Source organism: Cricetulus griseus, chromosome 5 (genome assembly GCF_003668045.3).
Source record: "Cricetulus griseus strain 17A/GY chromosome 5, alternate assembly CriGri-PICRH-1.0, whole genome shotgun sequence".
NCBI lineage: Eukaryota > Metazoa > Chordata > Mammalia > Rodentia > Cricetidae > Cricetulus > Cricetulus griseus.
This window is the reverse complement of record NC_048598.1, coordinates 44,049,879-44,074,770: the sequence shown is the minus strand read 5'-3', so window position 1 is coordinate 44,074,770 and position 24,892 is coordinate 44,049,879. Positions and strand designations below refer to the sequence as shown.

At 34.5% G+C, this 24,892-nt stretch overlaps 1 protein-coding gene across 1 annotated transcript in view; it reads left to right on the top strand.

Annotated features, from left to right (window-relative positions):
• The window catches only part of Brinp3 (BMP/retinoic acid inducible neural specific 3), a 191,532-nt gene extending 169,248 nt beyond the window's left edge, over positions 1 to 22,284 (top strand). Inside the window, exon 7 of the mRNA XM_027417417.2 lies at positions 20,830 to 22,284. Coding sequence (XP_027273218.1) covers positions 20,830 to 21,946 — 1,117 coding nt within the window. The 3' untranslated portion in view covers positions 21,947 to 22,284. The remainder of the gene's footprint in view (positions 1 to 20,829) is intronic.
• Positions 22,285 to 24,892: the final 2,608 nt, after the last annotated feature.

Below are 24,892 nucleotides of genomic sequence, written 5' to 3'. Positions count from 1 at the left end.
TACAAAATTGCAGAGAATTTTAAGTCAAACTTAGTACTACCTATAATTATTACTATTTATGTTATTATTGCTTATAATTTTTAATACTAATCATCATACTAAGAGAACTATTCAGTATGTATAGCATCAATTAAACACATTGACAATGGTGAAGCAAATGTAATCAATAATTAATAGTATATAGTCGATAATTATGACTTGTTCTGCTGCTTCACAGTTAATATGTAAGGCTATTATACTTTTCCAATGTTGACACAGCACACAGGTCTCTTGAATCAAATTAATTTTTTTATTCAAACTGGGAGAAATAGTATATTTGAATTAACTCACTTTGCCTTCAATTCACATGTTATATCTCAGAGGGACAGATGGATGTCCTAAGTGTTATTAGGTTTTGTCACAGGTGAGAAAACTAAGACAATAGATGGACATTAAATGAGCAAACTAAAAACATTATAATGAACAAATCATTCCCTTACTCCTGTATGTGTGGTTACAAAGAATTCACCATGGGCCCGTGGTTGCTCATTGCACTGGACTCTGCTACTGGCTATAAAATATACTCAGTGCCAGAAGAAGATGAGACAAGTAATTGGTAGCTGTCACAACAATGGTCTAGGGAGCCCAGGTCCAACATTGACTGTTGGCTTTAATAGAAAGGGAACCCAAAGTGACTCCAGGATTGTGTCTTGAATGTGATCTTGAAAAAGCCACTGTTTCATGCTGAACATCTCCACACATTCAGTGATTAAAACAAACCATAATTTATCTTTCTATAAAACAGAATTTCCATTGATTTGTAATGAAGACCTGTTGTAAGTAGTGTTCCCAAATTGTGTAGCTTTAAAAGTAGAAATTTAATATCTCAACAATTTTAAATTTTGGACAGTTGCTGATAATTTGTGCTTCAACAACACAGTTTCGTTACTCCAATGTTTCTACCATCATGTGGTTTTCTTATCCAAGAATATTTGTTTACCCTTACCTGCCATATGAATAGAAAAATATTTAAATTAAGAGTCTACACAATGTAGTTCGAACTGTTCTGTGCTTTAGCAAATCTGCAAGATTCTTCTTACAAATAAACTCAATATCTGAAATTCTAGGCATAAATCTAACAAGAGAAACTATTCAACCTAGTACTGAATTTATCTTACTTAAGTCTAAGATATTAATATTCTATACATGAATGGACAAATGAATGGATTCAGGACTCTGTATTAAGTGGACAGTGGAAATAATGCAGAAAAATTAAACAAAATGATTCATTATTACAATAATGAATGAATGTTGAAGTTGGTGTGGCTCACATGTGGAGAGGATAGATCCATGGGAATGTGGAGAGTTGAACGGAACATCACTAGCCTTGCACTACTAACTACCTGTACACATGGGATTCTGCAAAATGTTCTTCTGCCTTTATTTTCCACTAATCTGTATTAGTGCTTTACTTTATAGTCCATCACTGTCATTTATTTCAGTACACCCAATGGACATTTTTAATACTCCTGCCATATTAGAATAACTCAGCTTTGCTTTCATATCATATATATTGTAGCATTATGAATTTACGGTTTACTGAGAACTTTCAATTCACAAAGTTTTAATTTATGTTCCAATATTTCCACTTCAAGTTCTCCACACAATTCAATCTAAAATTTGTGGCATAAAACCACAACTTTATAAGCTTTTACTGACGAAACTTGCTTGCCTAAGTTTTCCCTAATTCAATTCATTCAGAATTTGTATTTTGTTATATTTCAACTCTGAGGGACAAAAGCAATGTATTACTTAGTATTACAGAAATGCATTTTTTGGCTTCCACATTCACATTTCAGTTAAAGATTGTGTGAAATTGATTTTGAAGTCTTAGAACATTCATTAAGATTTTATGTTTTGTTCCCATAAGGTATGTATGATTCATCCTTTTTGTGGAGGATTTGAGGTAGATTAAACATCAAGGCTGGGTCTCCTCTTATTCTATTCAAGGGTCCTCGCCCTGAGCTACATCTGAAATCTTTGTCTGTTTAAAAATTCACAACCACTTTATTCTCTGTGTCTAGTTGGGTAATACTTCAGTCTGTTATTATTGTTATGCTTGGTTTGTTTTTTATAAATTCTTTTGGCTTTTAGCTCATATTATTATGGATATAAATCTCTTCATGTACTCAAATTATAAGGAGCAGCTTCAAGTGTGTAGCTGTTATCCTAGTAGCTGTCTGCTATGAGCAATTAGAACTAGAGCACCAGCTTGTTCTGTGGCCTTCTCTGACACCATGTTTCCAACTTTTGGTAGTTTGCCTTATTGTCTCGTGTTCCATGTATAATTTCACTGCAGAGAATTTTCACCTTGACTGAGAACATGATGTACCTTGCAAAATGGAGTTGGGTTGGGTTGCCATCTCCCAATTTTAATGTTGATTCAAGTATAGGTCATAATTTAACTTAATATTTCCCCACATGGTAAAAATATCTTTTGCTATGAGATTATAAGTGTTTAGTCAAATATTGTCAGAGAAAGAAAATGTCTTGCTTATAAATAAATGATCATTGATGTCTTCTATATTTTTTCCTTTACTCTTCTAGAACTATAAAATCTAGTCAGCTAAAAGAGGTTTGGTGCCCAGTTATAACTTCATATCTCTATGTTCTGTAATCTGTGTTGGAGCAGTAGGAAATTATCATCCTGTTTGATGGTCAACCAAGAGTAATGGCAACAGCCTGTAGTGTTTGACACACTTGGGAACTCCCTAACAATTCACTGGAGAGTATTCCACAACCATGACCACAATTCTCATTTAATGCCATATTGTTTCTGAGAACAGAATTTTCCACCCATGTAACTCCCCTCAAACTTGTGAAATAGTTTGTTTTAATTACACTATGACATAAATATGGCATTTTCATTTACCTTTAGTTTTGACCAACACTCTCTACTGAAACCTCAGCCAACTGCTTACCACTATTCTGTTACTTTCATCACTCTTAAGCCTTTCCATTCTCTGTTGTTGATTTCTTTTAACTCTTTTAACCCTTTAGGGGGGCCACTACACTGCTCCCAAATAAAATCACACAGGAAGGCTTATTCTTACTTATAAATGCCCAGCCTTAGCTTGGCTTATTTGTAGCCAACTTTCCTTAACTAAAATTATCCCATCTACCATTTCCCTCTGCGCTTTTTCCTTTAGTTTCTTCTGTATATCATCCTTTCACTTTTACTTTCACTTTTATTGTATGGCTGGCCCCTAGGTTCCTCAGCTCCATTTGCTCTTGTTCCTTCTTTTAATTTTTCCTGCCAGACCCTCCTATTTTTCCTCTTCCTTTTGTATTGGCCTTCAGGGCTTTATTAGACCAATCAGGTGTTTTGCACAGGCAAAGTAACACAGTTTCAAAGAGCTAAACAAATGCAACACAGAAGAATGCAACACATCTTTGCATCATTAAACAAATGTTCCACAGCATCAACAAATGTAACATATCTTAAAATAATATTTCACAACACTTCCCAGTAACATTTTTATTCACATCTGACATGTGTGACAACACAGTAGCAATATTGGTTTAAAATATATAATAAGTATTCATTGTCATTAATGAATATTTCATAGCCTCCTCCCTAAATACAATGTACTCAGATTTCAGTAAATTACTCCTTTCTGGATTCTTTTTTTGTTTTTTCAAATTGCTTTTATTTGAATTAGAAACAACTCCAGTTCCCTCTCCCTCCCCTCCTCCCCTACCACCCCGCCCCAAATAAAACCCTACCTATCCCATATCCTTTCTGCTCCCCAGGGAGGGTGAGGCCTTCCATGGGGGTCATCAGAATCTATCATATCTTTTGGGATAGGGCCTAGGCCCACCCCCATGTATCTTGGCTCAGTGAGTATCCCTGTATGTGAATTGGGCACCAAAAGTCCACACCTATGCTATGGAAAAATACTGAACTACTACAGGAGGTCCCATAGATTTCTGAGATCTCCTCACTGAAACCCGCATTCCTGGGGTCTGCAACAAGCATGGGACTGAACCTTTCTGGATTTTTAATGAGAAAAATAAGAGTAAGTAAAATTGTAAGTATCTAGAAACCTAAACCCTCAAATAGGCAGTTTTACAAAACTAATTGCATTGCTTCAAAGAATAAGATATCAGGAACAGTCTAAAAGCAAAATCACTGAAAACAGCCTAAAAGTTCATAACAATCTTCCAAAACCTTATGATATGTTTGAATCCTTAATTTTAAGAATTAAAAAATACCTTTTAAAATTATAAAAAAGACATTTGAATACTGACCTGAGATTAAGAGATCCTTACCTATAAATTGCTGTTATTTCTATAGTGAGATAGACAATGGAAGTGTGGTCTCATAAGTTACACAGTCCCTTTAATACTAGATGTTCTAACATACCTAGAGAAATGCTATCAAGAGACATCATTGTAAAATAACATGAGTTCCAAAATCGGGCCAAAAATTACACAGTAAAACTGTGGGAAGGTCTAGTAATGTGTGTCATGAAATAGGTGTTGGTAAAACTACTTAATGAAACTGGCCTCATAAAATCACTCCTATTTGTGTGTTATGATTTCACAGACATGTATTTTAAAATGAATAAAGATTTGGCTGACACATTCACTCAAATATTCAATAACTATCATACTAAGAATTTAATAATTAATGAACAAATTATAGGTATTTTGACACACACTGCTTTTCATTTATAATGGCACATGATTATAACACATTTACATTTAATATAAATGTTGAATGATGGATACATTTAAAACTTAAGAAGTAATTATTGTTAAATTACATGAAATGGTAGGTTCAAACATGCAACACCATGGTACAGAAAAATTGATTTTCAGATTCTGCAAAGAAATTATGCTACAAATGTTAACCATATTTTGCTTGAAGAAAATAAATATTAGAAATAATGACACCACTTCCCCAAGTGTAGCTTAATTTCACTCAATAACTGTCTTTTAAAATTTGGATTAACTTTCAAAAATTTGGTGGCCTTATAACTAAAGCACCAGATCCACAGTCATGTATTAGAAAATTTGTAGTTTGTATCCTGGAATCCAATTGCAGAGAGGGAGGACTGATGAGCAAAGGGGACAAGACCAGGCTGGTGAAACCCACAGAAACAGCTGACCTGAACAAGAGGGAGCTCATGGACCCCAGACTGATAGCTGGGAAAACAGCATGAGACTGTTCCAGACCACCTTAACATGGATGCCAGTGTGGAGGTCTGGACAGTCTATGGGGCCTCTGGTAGTGGATCAATGTTTATCCCTAGTAAAGGAATGGACTTTGGGAGCCTATTTCACAGAGAGTGTTACTCTCTTAGCCTAGACACACAGAAGAGAGTCTTGGCCCTGCTCCGAAAGATATGACAGACATTGAAGATCCCCCATGGAAGGCCTCAACCTTCCTGGGGAGCCGAAAGAGGCTGGGATAAGGGGGTTGCTGGGGGTGGCAGCAGAGGAGGAGAGGGAGAGAGAACTGGGATTGACATGTAAAACATACTTGCTTCTAATTTAAATAAAAGAAAAAATGGAATATGTATAATTTAACAGAAATTTGAAGAATGAAGTACTCAAATTCATTAAGCTAAAGAGAGCATGATAGAATCAAAAGTATTTCACATGCAAATGTATTGTAGCTTCAATCTGTTCCTGAATTTCTCTTCAGGTAACTACTTCATAAATAAAAACTCATATTTATCTCACTTGAGTTTTGAGTCAGAAAACCTATTAAGAAAGGTAATGCAAATGCATTCATTTGAAATTGTCTTTAGTCTCTTAAGAATGTTGTGTTTATACCAACCGCTGACTTTGCAAGAACACTTGAGGACACTTTATCCCAGGGAGAGGATCTGTTATATAGTAGTCATGCTACTTTGAATCTAATTTTCCAAACAAATAGCAGAAAGAACAGCAGGTGTTTTCGTCTAACCCCATTGGTTATGATTAGAGATATTACAAAACTATGAAAATTGATGTTGACATACCACTTTGAAAGCTAATTTGCATGTGTGTGTGACATGCCACAGCATATCTGAAATTTGTGTATTCCCACTTGCCAGAGTAATACATTATTTGTTAGAGCCGTTGGTTCCTATAGCAGTTCTTGTCGACTTCAATCAAAGTCCAGCTATTAATGCTAAAATTTAGATACTTTTACAAAAGACATACACTTTCAATTAGTATATTTTTAGGAGTTCCATGATGGTGTTTATCCTGAGGATGAATCTAGTGCTGCCAGAATCCACTGTATCACAGAATTTAGTCAAAATTACCAAGTACAAGCAGTACTCTGCACAGATTTTGGGTACATGTTCTTTTTCCATAATTTTACAATGCACAGTACCCAGCTATCTCCAGTAATCTGGGATAAAAATAAGAGTGGGTTTAATTAATTAATTAAATAAAAGTCTAATACTCTCCAAATGGCTTTCAACTTTGGGAGAAGGGTGATTTGATGGATTTCTTTCTCCCAGGACTTCTTACAGAAGCACACATACTTCTAAATATTCCAACACTTGACACTGTACAAGTCAAATAAAAACATGGAAAGTGTTGAAAGATACAATTTCATTCATTCTATTATATGTGATGTCAGAGTTAGGAAATAAATTATTCTTTATCTTTAATTTTTGAGATTCTAACATAATTGTACCATTTCTATCATTCCTTCACTCCTTCCAATCCCTGCCTTAGAACCTCCTTGCTCTAATTTCCAATTCATGGCTTCTTCTTCATTAATTGTAATTGTAAGCATATGTATATGGGCTATGCATTATCAATATTCCTAAATATAATTTGATCAGTCTATACAACATTATTTTTATATATACTTTTAGGGCTGATTATTTGACATTGGACAACCAATTGATGTATTCTTCCCTGGAAAGACTATATCTCCCAATTTCCAGCTCTCCTCAGTGGCCTATAATTCTTTGTGTAGGGCTGAAACTTCATGCACTTTGGCATCTCCATTGGTCAATTCATGTTCAATTAATGTTTGGGAGACATGTGGGAGTGCCTTTATGGGTTTAGATTCTGATATTTAGAAGACGTAACCCACTGCAAATTCCTTTATCCTCTCTGGCTTTGACAATATTTCTGGCCCCTTATGTACATGTTCCCTGGGTCTTAAGTGGGTATTTTGTTAAATGTATTTGTCACCACTGGACTCCATAGCTCTGCATTTAGTTTGTGATTTTATGTAGTAGTCTCCATCCATTATAAAGAGAAGCTCCTCAATGAGTCTGATGTATATATCTCTCTAGGGGTATAAGAACAAATGTTTATAGAGTACTAACTAGTATAAGAAATCATAAGTTACCTGTGATTATTCACATCAATACCACATCCATCTCAGTCTAACTGTACAAGAACTCTACTTCAGGTTTTCCAAAGAAAATAGTGTCTTGAAGAATATTTTCAACTCTGAATTAGAGACACACATACAAAGTAATGGTGTTAATAAATAAGTTTGCAATATTGTCTAACATTGGATTTCAATTATTCATAATATTATTCAATTACCTACAAAATATATAGTATTATGTTAGTAAACTTTCTTTTCATTTTCCTTGTATCTTTTATCAAATTGATTATGGAAAACAAAAATCTCAGACAAAAATATTAAAATAAAAGCCTAACATTTATGAGTGATAGTAACATTCTTTAGCTTTTCATTGTAGAAGCTGGTGCATGTTCTATATGACGTTATAAGAACTGTTATTTAGATGTTTGCTAAATTTTACATGAGAAATACATCGGGGTGCTGACTTTTATCTCATCACACGTGCTTTAGTCTAAAGTTTCCTGTGAACTAAATTCTAATTTATACACCATGGTGTTTGGAAAGAGAAAACAACATAAAGTGGATAATTGGTAATTGAAGAATACAGTCTGGTTTTAGATATAAAAAGGAGAAGAAATAGGACATAATTATAGGACAAATTTATATCTATTTGCTGAGAACTGCTTCTACTATATCCAAGAAAATGATTTAGAAATTCAGTACAGGAAAATTAAATGGATTATGTTTATTTATATCTCTGAAATATCCTACTTAAAAATTTTAAATCAATTACTTCATTTATTTTGGTATAATTTATGGAGTTAATGCTATTAACCAGATATTGTTACGGGGAATACAACCATGAATAAATAAGATAAAAAATAGTACCACTTCCACTGGGGTTATTCTGAGTGAAGCAATTTCTGTCGAAATCTTTTCAAAAGTGATCAATTCTGTGGGAAAAGAAACTGAAAGGTTGCTAGAAGAGTTGGTCTCAGTAGTAGCTGTGGGTAGGAACTGTATGGAAAGCTTCACTTATAAAAATGCCAATTAACAAGTATGTAGGTGGAAATGAAGAAACTTTATAGATGTCTGTGAGGGTTCATGAGCAGATAGAAATAAATGCTAATGTTTGCAGAGGCAATCAAAGAGGTTTCCAAGCAATGTTCACACACCAGTGATTACTGAGCATAACCAGAGTAGAAAAGAGACCCAGTTGCAGGCTCAGAGCGGTTCCAGAAATGACAACTAAGCCTCTTCAGAAGCTCCAAGGTCTCATATTTTTAACCTGCATGAGATCATTGGAGTTGATGTGAAGATTGGTTTGATTCTCTTTGGGTGCTAATGAGGATTCCATGTTTATTGAGGGTTTTAAAGTAAATATGTACACATACACAGTCAATTCTCTTGAAATATTAGAAAAGAGAAGAATATATATGTTTTTATTTGAGATGCATTACTGAAGTTTTCTTAACTGTAAAGTTCCTCTCTCCTAACTTGTAAACAAGTAAGATATTTTGAGGTCTATTATGTAACTGTTGTATAGTGGAAAACCAGAATTTTAAAGTTTGGGTAGAATTGAAATTGTTCAAGCTACAAAGGAATATAAAAATAGTGCAGTGAAAACCTAGCTGGCATAATAAGCAAGTGTTTGTCAGCATGGGGGAAGGCTAAGCAGTTAAGATCCTTGCTGCTCTCACAGGGACAAAAGAGCAGTGCACACTCCTCATATTGGATAACTCCAGCTGTTGGGTTTCTAATGCCCTCTTCTGGCCTTTACATGGATTGTATGCATAGACACAGAACATCATACATACACACTTATACTCACAAACAAAACAATTTTCTGAAAAAGAAAGAAAGGGCTTCCATGAAATCAGTTAACTGGCCTGGTGTTGGTGGCACACACCTTTAATCCCAGCACTAGGGAGACAGAGGCAGGAGGATCTCTGTGAGTTCAAGGCCAGCCTGGTCTCCAGAGAGAGTGCCAGGATAGGCTCCAAAGCTACACAGAGAAACCCTGTCTCAGAAAATAAAAAAAAAAAAAAAAGAAAGAAAGAAAGAAAGAAAGAAAGAAAGAAAGAAAGAAAGAAAGAAAAAGAGAAAAGAGAAAAGAAATCAGTGACCTGTCCTTAAAGTCTGTGAACTAATCAGGACAGGCCTCATTCTACATTCTAAGCCATCCACTATCTGGTCATTACACTGGCAACAAAGTGCAGTGGAGTACCCTGTTTTTTGTTTTGACACTTTCTCTGAGGGATTTGAGAAACCTATTCTTATTTCTATTCTCCACATAGAAGTGACAAAATGATTCCACGGAATTCTTAACAATTTTCACCCAACCATAATCTATAATTAAATGAATTGGTACATTAAAATGTACCAAATGTACTATGTGTAAATCTCCTTTTACAAATTTTAATCCATTAGTATAATTCTGTGATTATTATACAATAAGAATGACCAAATTATTTTTTAACTTACCTGGATGTTTAAAAACACAGAATACCTCAACTTCATGTATATGTTCTCAAAATTGGTGAAATAATTTAAAGTATGGTATATAAGTGAGCAAAGATGTTTAACAGCAGGAGAAGCCTGAGGTGACAAATAAGTGAAAAGAGAAGGAAAGGGAAAAACACCCTTTTAACCTTTATAATATTCAGTGGACAACATTTGTGTCTATTGAAGGTAAACAATATGATGTCTTGATAAATGTGCAGGTACCCAATCATTTTCACAATTATATTAACATGGCTGTCACCTTCCAAGCTGTTCAACAGAGTTCTACAATGGAAATTTCTTATAACAGAAAGTCTGTAGACTTTGATAATACTTCTATCAAGAAAAAATACTGTTATTTTCTTTTGACATGAAGAGCTGTGCTGTGAATACTGAATTGAATGTTGTGGGTCTGATTTAATCCTTGGTTCTTTCTTGGGAAATACAATGCTTCAGCACAATTCTGACCAAAACAACTTAAAGAGTTGATATATGGTGACATGTTTCTTTCAATTTAGAGGACTGGGAAGAGGGTGTACTTCAGATCATTTACAGAAATGATATATGTGGGGATAAACTAAAATGATAAGAAAAACAATTCTTGTAAGGATCCAAATACTGTTAGGAAGACTGACTTCAATTCCTCAGAAGAAAAAACAATGATGAGATTTAATTATTCACTATATATGTATTGTTTTTCTCATTTATCTCTCATAACTCAAAATTATAAATAAATAGATTTCTCTAAAGTTTTCCTGCAAAAATGAAAATCATTTGGAAATACCCAGGAAATGTAATCCTTCTTATTATGTAGATAAAACTCTTAATACTGAGAATCATCACAATAGTCAATGATTTCTATATCATATCCTTCACAATCTTGTTATTATTTTTATATCTAAAATTAGAATATGTTCTTGTGAATCTAAACTCATATTCTCACATTAATGTGCCATTGTATCAAGAAGACTGGCATTATAGTAATGCATTTAGTCAAAACTAAAATAACATGCTTAATTTATAACAAACAAAAAGCAAACAATAAAAACAGTTTTACATACTCTCAGGCTTTAACTCAAGAACTACTGAGCATGGAAAAACTTTCAGATAAATCTACTAAAATTTGGAAGTCCTTATTCTTTTCCAAGTTTAAATCTTCAGGAACATGGTTTTGCTAAATATTCTACCCTGTTCAATAAAATAGACTCACATATCCCTTGCGTTAATTGGTTAAGTTTTCTATTCCTTGATTTTAATCTTTCTTTAACTTTAAAAATGAGTTCCAAGAATTTTGTGTGCTTATGTTTCATTTTAAAGTTTCTAAAAACAAGTTTCTCTGCAAATGTTTTGGTGTTTATATTTTATTTTTTTTTAGAATTAAAACACAAATCTCTTCAAGTGGAATTACTTCTGTAACATGTATCCCACCCTTATATATAGAAAGTATCTAAGTTTTCATCTCTGAAATAATAATAGTGCAATTTTCCCTATATTTTATTAGTATGGATTTAAGACACTATCTTCAAAACCTACCATGTTTTCCTCACAAATTAATTGCCATTTTTATTTTATTCTTTGATTATTATTCACACACATATATGTATATATAAGAAATGTTTACATAAGCACAAGCATGTAAATATAACAGGCTGAGTCCATTTTTGTTTTTTGTGTTTATGTGTCTTCATGGCTAATGAGATTTCTTTGAATTTTCTCCATTTAAAAGGATGCTACCTAGAACTGGGTTTAGATAAACAATAAGGGATTCCATCCCTGGAACAGAGAAGTTGTGCCATTCCTGGCAGTGTTTATCTGCCTTTAGTTTTTTACCAGGTGTTGGACCTGTTTAATTTTTCTTCTTCCATGTTAGCATGTCTGCAGATACTGCCATTGTTCCATTCATATTTATTCAACTAGGTAGATTATTTCATTGCAGACTTCCTCATATCCTTGCTTTGTATACGACTTTGGCTTCTCTCCTGAGTCATAGATGCAGAACTGTGATATAGACGTGCCCACTGGGGTTTGTGTTCCGTGAACCATTGAAATCTGTCCTGTGTTCATGGCTGTTGTTTTGTAATGGTCTCCATTGACTGTAAGAAAGCTTCCTTGGGAAGAGACCGTAGCTACACTTACCTCTGGATATTGGAAAAGGATATGACTTATAATGTAGTTAATAACTGTGCAGTTCTAGAAAAGTTACAGTAATAGATTCATTTCTAAGACTCATTATATCACCAGCCAAGGGAATCTGGCTAGATTTTTGTACCAAGAATGATTTCCCTCTTGTTGAGTGAATTTTAAAACCAATTAGACAATTGTTTGTTACCAAAAGAGCCCCGATTACTGTATCTATATGCATATCTCACCATGCTCATCATTGTTATGTCTCATGGGTATTGCATTTGGTAGGACTGTTTAATTGCTTCCCTCCTTGGGTAGCTTTCATTGTGTTTTCTGGTACTATGAGAGCTAAAATACAGGATTCAGCTCTCAAGTTAGATTCATATGGAATCATCCAAGTCATGTGCCTTAGGTATGTGGTGTTTCCAGAAATAGGTACTTAACTTTCAACCCCAGAGAAACAGCCAATGGCTGCATAAATAGTCTATATTTTTTGGAGAATCACTTAGAACAACCTGACCAACATGAGAAAGGAAGTATTTTATGTCTATTATTGTACGGTTCTTATTAGGAGCACTGTCAGCCCAGATGGCATAACTTCCTAAAAGTACAATTTATTGTTTCTTCTCTCTTAGCTATCTTACCTGACTTCTGTCTTGAATTCACAAACGATTTCCTCATGCCTGCAGTATGATATGCATTACTAGAATGAACATCAGAAAGCAAAGTGTTCACTGCTGTTGATTTCTTTCAGGAAATGCAACAATGCCAGACTTTCTCACTCAGATTTTAGTTTGCACCAGAACAGAACCCCATAAGCATCTCTAAGATTAAGAGAAATTGGAATAGTAGATTATTCTTATTTAGGATATTATTCTGAAAAATATTAAGATTTTGTTAGCTTTAATAATGAAGCTATTGCTATTGTGTTGGCATCTGGTAGAGAAGAAAACCGGTGCTTGAATCATTGTTGTGCGAATGTGCTTCACTTTGCCTCTCAGCACTTCATTTGCTAACAAACAACTGTATCTCTATGATATTTGAATACATTAATTTACAGACGCACACACACACACACACACACACAAACACACACACACACACACACGGTTAATCTTATAATAAAAAACGGGAAGTAAGAATAATGTAAATCATTTATGTAAGAATGCAAGTATTGTAAAGTCCAAACTGCTCCCCAGTTTTGGTCACAACTGTTGCATGTATATGTTTGGTGGGGCACAGGAGTTATTATTGATTTTTAATTTGTGATGTATATCCACATGTTTATGTGCAAGTGTAAGTGCTTATGTTTGTACAGAAGCCAGCAAAGGACATTGGGTGTCCAGCTATTTATCTTCAAACTTGTTCCTTAAAGACAGAGTGAAATGAACTTACAGCAAAGCTAACCACCAGCATGCCTCACCAGTGTCCACTGTGCCTGCCTGTTTGCAGTATTCGCTCCATCTTTACATGGGAGGAAAAGTCATCAGTCGGTAGTCTTGTGGAGCATGGCATGGTTCAATACCTGTACAAACATACAGAGAAATATGCTTTATTTTAGCTTTAGATAAGTTTGGAAGTTAAAAATGGCCTTCACACTGTTACTTATGATGTACAGGATCCTTGGAGTGTTGCTTCCATGCTTCTGGAAACTGGGGAGAATGTGCTTTAGACCTGTGTTAATATGATGATGTTCTTGTATAGAATGGCCTAGGTAGCCCAAAGATTGCAAATTTCTGGGGATTCAAACAGCTAAACTAATATTTGTTTATTTTAAATATTTTTCTAAGAGTCTAATCAATGATTTGTATATGGTATACTAATCCTTCCACTCTCAACAGAGACTCTTTAATCCAAAGATAAAACAACAAAAAAGCCAATACATTAATAGGAAAGAAAGTAAAATAACTAATTTGTAAGTAGATTTACTGTGGGAATGTTAAATGAAGGCAAGACTAGAAGGGATATGGATAAACATGAATTTTCATTTTGACAGCAGAACAGATTAAGCTCTTGAAGTGACAGAAATTTCTGTTTATATTTCTGACAGTTGATAAGGCGCTCCCATCTATAATTTCATGGTTTACCCTCCAAGAAAGAGAGAAGAGTAATTCTAAATTCATGTTTGATTTGTGTCACTGCTGATAGCATCCAAAAAGACTCATTCTTTTTACCAACCAGATGATATTTTGTTAATAGAATGCCTTATCACTGCAGTGAAAGATATGTTCCATATTGTGTAAGTCAGCCTGAGAGCCCAAAGATTAAAGTATTGGTTCTTGCAGTGTTTTATGAATAGATGTGGGATGATCAATTAAATTAATTCATCACTTTCTTATCTCAATTGAGACATGAAGCCACAAAATAGTAGACACACTTTACTTCTATCTTCTTATAATCAGTCATTTACTACATACTATTTTATTTTTCCAGAATTATTGTAATATTAAATTTCTAGAAAAATCAGCAGATAGTATCTGTTCTCTTCCCTTGATTAAAAAGGTCATATGGAACAAGATGAGTTTATAACTGGTGACATAAGTATATTGTGAGCCAACTTTTAAAAATGTTAAAAATACTTTGAATATTGTAGCTATTTTTGACAGCTGAAATATATATGAACACACCTTAATCCAATGGACGTCATTTACAGCAAAAACATGTAATTGATGACAGACTTCCAGAGACATCTTTTACATAAGAACCTAGAAGTTGATTTCAGGGAAACATACAGCAATGGTGTCTTCATCTACATTAACATTTTAAGATAATCAGTATATAATTTACCATCAATATATAATTTATACTTTGGTTTATAATACTTCTTCATAATATAGCTGTCACATAAATTTTAATAATTGTAACTTTAAGTCACATTTGTCTCTGCAGAAAAGCTAGTTGAGAAACAAAATAATTGCCATAAGAATTCTAAGCAATGGTGGAATCAAAGCCAGAATGTTTAATTTTTTTCCTTTCCGATTGTAATATTCTGTATCTGAATACATTGATAGTCACTGCAAGAAAAATCTTAGTAAAGAACTTGAGATCACTATCATTACTGTGTAAGCGCAAATTTATCCTTGAATGATACTAATTAACATTCTCAAATATTTATGTATTAAACTAGAATTTCTTTGCTATCCTGAGTCTCTCACCTCTCCTTGGACATACAGTTCTATATATTAATTATTTTTCATCCCTTATTCTGTGATTACATTTGCTTTACTTGTTTCTGAATTAGAGGATATGCTATAATTTTTCCAAAATCATTTTTCGTCTATCTCCTTCATATCACAGAATTAACAACTCTATCACTCTTCCCACAGCTCCTGTCCAATATTACCCCAGAGACACAATAAGTTCAGTGAAAATTTGCAAATATTTTCTTAGTATGTTACCATTGTAAAGTCGTAAAATGTATTAATTATGTTACCATTCACATAACAATAATTAATATTTGTGATTCATTGTTCAATATCTTTAAATGAATGAACACCATATACAATATAGATGGCTTTTATTGTTAAAACTGTAGGTAACACTTTACAGGTATTTGTTTTCTTGTGTGGTATCTGACAGGCTGATTATGCTGTTAATTGTCAAGGTATACTTTGCCATGGCTAACTATGCCATGATTCGAATTCCATTCTAACGATCATCTTTACCTCTCTGAGGGAAATAGATGGTGAGCAGGTAATTAAAATAGATGATGGCAAATACACACACAAGTTGCTATAGAAGATGGTACCTTAGGGCAGAACAAAGGGGAGCACAAAAGGAAAAAAAATCATTATCATTTCTTGAGGGTCTTTCTTATGTTTTCTTGGTGAGTTATCTACTTTTTATGTCACAATGATGATACATTTTACTTATAATAGTGATATGAATATTGGGGGAAGTTTCAACTACTGACCAGAGGGATTATAGAAAATCCCATCTAATATGACAGATTACTATGATTTTCTAAAGGTAATATATTATTAACACATACAAAGTAAAATTTATCTGAAAATACTGACCAGACTTCTTAGGGCCATGAAATGAATAGTGAATTGAATGTAATTAGAGAAGAATCAGAGAACAGGCTGAAGAAGTAAAGGGCCACCTTATCCTACAAGACTTTGTGACACATTAAATGCCTGCAATGGAGTAAAAATTCTAAAAGGGAAAATAATTGTTATCATAGATGTGAGAATGCCTTCTCTGCTGATGCATATGGGATGGAGAGTGAAGGAGGCACAGACAAGGCAAAAGCAAAAGGAATCATGAGGTCCACAGAATAGTGAGACTATGAGTCTAAAATGCTTAAAATTGATAGTTAATTTTACTGTGGATTGAATTGATCATTTGAACAGGGGTAGAGAATATACATACATACATACATACATACATACATACACACACACATATATATATAAATATATATATATGTATATATATATATATATATATATATATATTAGAATTACTAGAGAGTGTTATGATCTTTGAAATGACTAATTATAGCTGGTTGGGATGAGAAAACAAGTTTCATGTGTTCAGAGTAGATCCCAGGCATTCATTTTAGCACATATTTAATAGTGTTCATGAGGCCTTCATCTCAAGGAAATGCCTAAAAGGGCTATTTTATATATATTTTTTAGAAATTATCCTAAGCTAATTTTACTTTAAATGCTCACAATTATTATTTTTTCTGTTTTCAAATTTGGGTCCAAAACACAGATGAAATGAAATAGACAACATATGAAAAAAGGTTCCATGATATTGCTCCATGTCATGCTGTCTTTGAAAGAGCATTTTCTCCAATGTCTCTTTCTGCCCCATCTCTGTCTGTCCCTGTCTCTGTCTCTATCTCTGACTGTGTCTCTTACTCTGTCTCTGTCTCTTTCTCTGACTGTGTCTCTGTCTAGCCCCATTTCTGTCAGTCCCTGGCTGTCTTTGTCTCTCTGTCTCTGTCCCTGTCTCTATCGCTGACTCTGTCCTTGTCTCTTTATCTCTGTTGGTTTTTCTCTCTGTCTGTCCGTGTCCCTTCTTCCTTCCCTACCACCTCCCCTCACCATCTTTCTATAAAACTCACTGAGAAAAGGATAGTTTGAAAATAAAATTTCCTTTCCTTATAGTATAAAAGTATCTCCAAGAGCAAAGCTGTTACGTGTCAAGTGTCAGCCTGAGCCCAGGGCAACACTGCCAAGGCTGCATTGTCCTGAGCAATGGAGTGAGGAAGGGAGAGTGACAGAGCATTTCCTGGCTTGATCTCTGTGTGACTGAGCTAACAATCAGCTTATGATTCTTTAAATGACTGTGGGTGTTTAATCCTCAGAATTTATATTTAGTTTAAGGTATTAAGGTCTAAGAAGGACAAATCTATGAAAGCTAAAATGAAATGGCCTTCCTGAAAGAGTAATCCTTAATTTCAAAGAGATACGGAAATTATATTGTTTAGGTTTAAAAATTTAGATACACATTGCACAGACTTGGAAAGCAATAAAGGATTAGAAGGCTAGAATAAAGGACCTTTGAAATAAGATTATTAGTACTCAGAGAGGATTTAACCATGAGAGGGGGTAATTGTTTTTGTATCAACACATGTTCTAGTACCTCAGTGAAAACTGTTAGCATCCACAATGTATGTGCTGAATTGCACAAACTGAGGGCTTTGCAAACATCACATGAAGACAGCATGCATTTAGGAGTGAGGTCTCAGTTAATGATAAAGAGCCTGTTGGAGTGAAATTTAAGAGTAGGGATATAGAGATTCTGTGTAATATAAATCATGGAGACATGAATTGTAAAAGAGAAATAAAATACTCATTTTCCAGAGGAAATTTAGTTTTCATAAAGATATTGCCTAGTAACATCCAGTGATGATAACAGAAATTCCTATTAATTTTGTATGTGCTCTATCTACTTGGCTTGCAATGTACTTTGACATATTTTATTCTTATTTTTTCATATGAGGTAAGTAAAGTAGGATTCAAGGTTGACAGTTGGTCCCTAAGAAAATGTACTTAATCAAACTTTCTGCATTTTGCCAGAGTCAAACCACTGTATCACAAATAGATATTATTTTATATAACTTTGATGTCTTGTATATGAATAAATGGATATTTTTCCTATGGTCATTAGCTAGGCATTTTTCCTTTCTATAATACTTAATACTTTCAAAATTCATGTTAACAATAGTATTTTAATTATAATTTTAAAATTATTTAAAAATATTTATAGTTCCTTTTATGAGTTTATCTTCATTTTGTTATCAGTCATATGGCACTAAGTCATTAAAACATATAGTCTAGAAATTTTTAATATTTAAACTGTAATAAAACTTCACAAATTACCTTGAGGAATTTATTTTAGTGTTATTTATTCGTGGATGCATTGCAACTATACCATTGTATGAAGTTTTCATGAAACACTTATTTATTGAAGCCAGTCTTTAGTGTTTGCCTTATGGCTAAAGATTTAACTTTCTAAGTGAGTGTAATGCATAATTTGTCAAAGATTTAGGTATCCCTCAGTTAACTAATATTTTTATGCCTGAACAGATTTGAGATTAACTTGGGACTATACTTCCCTTCTTGTAATAATATGCTCCTAATTTCTGTGAAAAATTGCTTACAAAGAAAACTCTCTTCTTGATGGACGGGGATCTGTCTCTGTTATACTGTTCCTGTACTTAGGTACTGATTGCTTTGTTTTTTTCCTACATTTGTTTTTATGCTTATTTCTTCTGTTTTTCACAATCTCTAGTTTCTTTCCTATTATTTAATTCTTTACCTTCCATTCCTCCCTCCCAAGTTTTTCTCCCATCATTTCATCCTGTTTATTCTGTGAGCTGTTCTTAAGGAAATGTCAAGACCAATGACAAACACTTGGTAAAAAGCTGCAGACCATCCTGTTTCCTACAAGGTGATAAGAAAACTACGTAGTTGGTACCCCGGAAATCTTGGGTTATCGGCATGTGTGAATGTGTGTATGTGTGAAAATGCATCAGTGGTCTTTGTATGACAAGTGTGTGTATGGATATGCATCAACAATCTATGTGTGTGAACTTGTGTATGTGTAAATATGCATCAGCAAAAGATGGCATTATTTAATCTGCTTACTATTTCGGCAAAAATGAAATAGGAAAAATATACTCTACCCTGGAATTTTGAAGATATTTCATTCAAACCCATTTTAAAGTTACAGAATTATGTAACAAAAACTAAATTTGACTCTCTTTGTGAAAAACTCTGTGAACTTTTGAGCACATTGGAAAAAATCCACTATACAATATTGAAACTTGCTGAGTACCCAATTTTGACAGCTGCTTACAACAAGGTTTCACTAAGGGTAAAGGAAAGAAAGATTATCGAATTTCTTTTTTCTTGAAAATTTCTGTGTGAAATATAGCCAAGTGATCAAAGGGTAGTTAGTAGGGGAAATGACAAGAGGCTGGGAGGCAGCTCCCCTTGCCTCCACAGCAGGTGCAGGGGTTGACTGATTGCTGAACTGTCAGTATTTTCATGACGAGCCAAAAAGCAAGAAAATGAACACAATCTTCATCAGTACATCTGCAAAAGAACGGTCTAAAGGCTGGGGGAAATGTGTAAAAAACAAGAAAATAACTGTTTTCTCTCGTTGTCCTAATAATTCTTTCTACCCCATTAATGTGATCCCAGCATTTAGCATTAGTCCAATTTATGTTTCCTTATGATCTCAAAACTTGATTAGAGTTTATGGTGAGAGATGAGTTTTTTCTAAGGATTTAAGCTTTGGTTTCCTGTAAGAAAATATAATCCTCATTCCAAATGGGATATATATTTTATAGACTTCTTGTTAGAGAAAAATGTAGAGAAAGACCTAAATAAGGAATTAGAACATAGAGGAAGGAAAGGGGGAAGTAAGATTGAAGGGGGAGAAAGAAAGAGAGATGGAGAGTAGAAAGAAAACAGGAAGGAAAGATGGATGGTAACAATAAAGGGAAAGAGACATAAACAGTGGATTAAGCAGACCAATAATGGCTTATAGTCTCACATCTTATTACACAGAACACCATACCTTTCATAAGAGTTAGGCACAGCTGTGGATGAACTTTACAGAGGACTCATCTGAAAAGCATTAGGAATAACTCAGAAGTGAATTTTTCTTAGTCCAGAAGCACTACTAAAACAGAATGCTACAGACTGGCTAGTAAATAATGAAAATAAATGGAATGGTTTACAGTTTTCTAGCCATGTTTCCAAGAGCCAGGGGCAAAACCTATGGAGAGATTGCTATTGCTGTTATTGCTGCTGCAGGTGGTGGTGCTGCTGCTAAGAGACAGCGTAAAAGTTAAACTTTTTTTTTTTAAATAAGGAATTTACTACCAGTGATGATGGAATAAACTCATCACTGAGCATGTTTGTCCCATGACCTAACGACTTCCCCTAGGATTCATTGTCCAACATCTGCACTGCAATTCATACTGTATTTCAGACAATCAAATAGTTTCTGGATTTGGTGTGAGTAATAATTAAGAGAAAATTGTTTGGTTCCAATTGTTTTAGTTTTTTCCTGAGTGCATCTCTCTCTCTCTCTCTCTCTCTCTCTCTCTCTCTCTCTCTCTCTCTCCTCTCTCTCCCCTCTCTCTCCTCTCTCTCCCCTCTCTCTCCTCTCCCCCACTCTCTCCCCTTTCTCCCCTCTCTCCCGTGTGTGTGTGTGTGTGTGTGTGTGTGTGTGTGTGTGTGTGTGTTTATAATGGATCTTTATTTCATATTATTAGTGTTTGTAGGTTGGGCAAAATGTTCAGTGAGTAATGATCTGTGGTTTACTTTTAGGCAGTACAAGTACACACACTGAAATGCACACACATTCACACAGAATCCAAGTATTTATTTAGATTTGCTTTTTCTTTTATATATTTCTAGAACCTCAACCTACTGGCTCACTCGCATCCAGTCTTTTCTCTACTGCAACGAGAATGGCCTCCTGGGCAGCTTCTCTGAGGAGACGCACTCCTGCACCTGTCCCAACGACCAGGTAGTGTGCACATCTTTTCTGCCCTGCACCGTGGGCGATGCCTCTGCCTGCCTGACCTGTGCACCTGACAACCGTACCCGCTGCGGCACCTGCAACACGGGCTACATGCTGAGCCAGGGACTCTGCAAGCCTGAAGTCGCTGAGTCAACTGATCACTACATTGGCTTTGAGACTGACCTGCAAGACCTGGAAATGAAATACCTGTTGCAGAAAACCGACCGGAGAATAGAAGTCCATGCCATCTTTATCAGCAACGACATGCGCCTCAATAGCTGGTTTGATCCTTCCTGGCGAAAGCGAATGCTCTTGACCTTGAAAAGTAACAAGTACAAGTCCAGTCTGGTCCACATGATTCTGGGTCTCTCTTTACAGATTTGCTTAACGAAAAACAGCACGTTGGAGCCAGTGCTGGCTGTTTACATCAATCCCTTTGGAGGCAGCCATTCAGAGAGCTGGTTTATGCCAGTGAGTGAGAGCAGCTTTCCAGACTGGGAGCGGACTAAGCTGGACCTCCCACTACAGTGCTATAACTGGACACTGACGCTGGGAAACAAATGGAAGACATTTTTTGAGACAGTACACATCTACCTGAGGAGTCGAATCAAGGCAAATGGCCCCAACAGCAATGAAAGTATTTACTATGAGCCTTTGGAGTTTATTGACCCATCCCGGAACCTGGGCTACATGAAAATCAATAACATCCAAGTGTTTGGCTACAGCATGCACTTTGACCCTGAAGCTATCCGGGACCTGATTTTGCAGCTGGACTACCCCTACACTCAGGGATCCCAGGACTCGGCACTTTTGCAGCTACTAGAGATAAGAGACCGTGTAAATAAACTCTCCCCACCTGGTCAGCGCCGTCTAGATCTTTTCTCTTGCTTGCTTCGTCATAGACTTAAGCTGTCTACTAGTGAGGTGGTGAGAATTCAATCTGCTCTGCAGGCATTTAATGCCAAATTACCAAACACGGTGGATTATGACACAACCAAATTATGTAGTTAACCGTAAATGTCAAGCACAACCCAAAACCTTGAAGGAGTTTTTACAGTGCTTTTGTGGAACAGTTTATGTTTGGAAAAGTAAATTTAAATTGTCTTTTCAATATCTGTCTTATATCAGTCAATAACGTTGGATGGCAATTTACACACATGAACTTGCTGACAATGAATATATTATACTACAGTTTTGGTTTATGAATGAAATAAATACTGACACCAGTCTAGAAGACATTCTACTTTTTACAATAAATTTCATTTGTAATTTTATATGTTCCGTGGCAACGCTTTTGTGCATTACATCCTCTAGAGGGAACATAAAAAGATACCAATAAAATTTTGTAGCTGAACAGTTATTAACAAGAAGTGCTGTGGGATTCTGTTTTTTTCTTCAAGAAATGAGTTCTATTTCCATATAGTTTGTAGGAACCGAGGGAAAAGTCTCTAGGATGTTTTAATGGAAACAGCTGAAGGTTTCTTCTGATCATCTTTTCTGAAAACCCAAATAGGTGGACTGCTTGCATCCAGTTCATTTCTTACGATGAAGTGCAGAATGGCTGAAAGGTGTTTATCAGCTTCATTCAGATACTATAAAGAGAAAAAGTACCATTAAAGTAGCCATACAAACTATTTCCTAAATAAATACCAATATATTTCAGCAAGCATCCATCAAAATTAAACAATTATAGGCCAAAGTACAAGGAACATAAACCTTCTTACCAGCCTTCTTCATCACTCATTCCAATTCTAATAAAGGCACCAAAATTCTGTATAGTAATTTAAAAGAATGAAAAGCTACATCTTGCCCATGTCCTTAAGATAAGCTATTCTAGAATTCAGAAGATATAATATAAGGGTATAAAAATACTCTAAGAAATACCTGACAAATAGATGCATTTATTTCTGAGATTCACATTACTAAAATACACTCGATATGGAGAACTTTCATAATTAGTATAAATGCTTCCTTTGAAAGTTATATTAATTTTTTTCATTTTGTCTCATATAAGGATAGATCTATTTTTGGTTATTTTCTATAAATTTAATTTTCATTTTTATTAGAGTATATGATTAGTAAAATATTTTGTTACTCATCACACAGATCTTGATTTAATATATTTTAGAATTTCTCCTTACTGTCTGACCAAAAGCACTGTTAATGCAAGCTTTCTTGAGGTTATGAGGTATTTTTTCTAAAAGCACAGAAAAAGAACTCATCAAAGGAATGTGAAATTCAGATAAAACAAAAAAGTACAATTGATGTAAGCATTCTGCACATATTCTGGACTCTTGGGGTATGCATTTTCATTTAAAATACAGTAAGTGGAAAGCCGGGAGATGGTGGCACACGCCTTTAATCCCAGCACTCAGGAGGCAGAGACAGGCGGATCTCTGTGAGTTCGAGACCAGCCTGGTCTACAAGAACTCCAGGACAGCCTCCAAAGCCACAGAGAAACCCTGTCTCAGAAAAAAAAAAAAAAAAAAAACAGTAAGTTGATAGATCCCACAACAAATATTTAGTCCATCTGAAAAAACAAAACATAATGATTGATGTTTAGCATCTGGCTGAATTTTTGTTTTAGATAACTGTATGCTTTTTGTAGGTACTTCAACAGAAAATACACATAAACAATAAATGTCTGTTGGTAATATTAGTACTTGGATTCATACTATTTCCTTTCCTTTGTAGAAAAAGAGCAAAAAGTTAGATTCTTTTTTTTAAGTAGTGTATGTATTCTCTTTATTTTCCTCATATTCTCCCTTTGTACATTATATGCTTATCAATTTTCACTTCCTTCACTCTTCCCAGCTCCCTTCCCACTCCCTATCCCCAGGTTCTATCCACTATGTTCATAGTGTCTTTATTCATAATAACTAGAAACTGGAAACAACATAGATGTCTCTCAACCAAAGGATAGATACAGAAAAGATGACACTTTCACACAATGGAGTATTGTTTGGCTATTGAAAAAAAAGACATGAAATTTTCAGGCAAATGGATAGAATTAGAAAAAAAAAATCTTCTTGAATGAGGTAACCCAAACCCAGAAAGATAAGAATGTTGTGTACTCACTTATAGTGGGTGTTAGCTATTAAGTAAAGGTTAGTCCGATTCTTAAAGACCACAAGCCAACAAGTTGAACACAGATTTTCCTAGAATGAATTCAATCACTTTTATTAGCACCACTGATTTTTAAGGAACTACTATATCCTTTGTTTAATTTTATATAAAATTAAAGTAACAAGTGTATCAAAATCAGCTAATGTAAAACACATGAACTCACATCATACCTGAAAATGTAATAAAATAATCATTTACCATCTATAATCACTCACATTTGAGCAGCCTTATCCATGTTTTAAAATGACTTTTCCAAAAGTATTATGGATGTCATCCGACCTAAGATTTTGCAGCCCAGAAACTATCTAAACACTTTGCCCAATTATTAGCAATTTTTTGAAGCAATCATGTGGAGGTAAGTACAAAAACAGTCAGGGGTCTACATATTTTATGGCATATCTCACTATGGCATTTGCAGCACGAGGGACAGAAGATCCCACTACCACAGGTAAGAAAGCATTTAAAGACTTTCTGTAGTGACTGATATTAATTTAAAATAAGATTGAAAGGAATAAAATAATGCTGTCTTCAACTTTCTGGCAGCACAATTTCAGTAAGATATTTGAGTCTCTTAGTGGTCTCTATAAATGACAAACAAAAAAATGGGTTTCTCTCTTTAAATAGAATTTATATCATAATAAAATAATGTATGTAAACATAGAAAGAAAATTATAAACTGCTGATACATATTTAAAGAATACATGACCATTTAAATAACATACAGTTACTGCCGCATGCTGTAAATATCAGGATATGTCTGTCTAATAGACAGTACACAAAATAATAATCAATTATGCATAAAAAGAGTGGAGTCCATAACAAGTTCAGCTT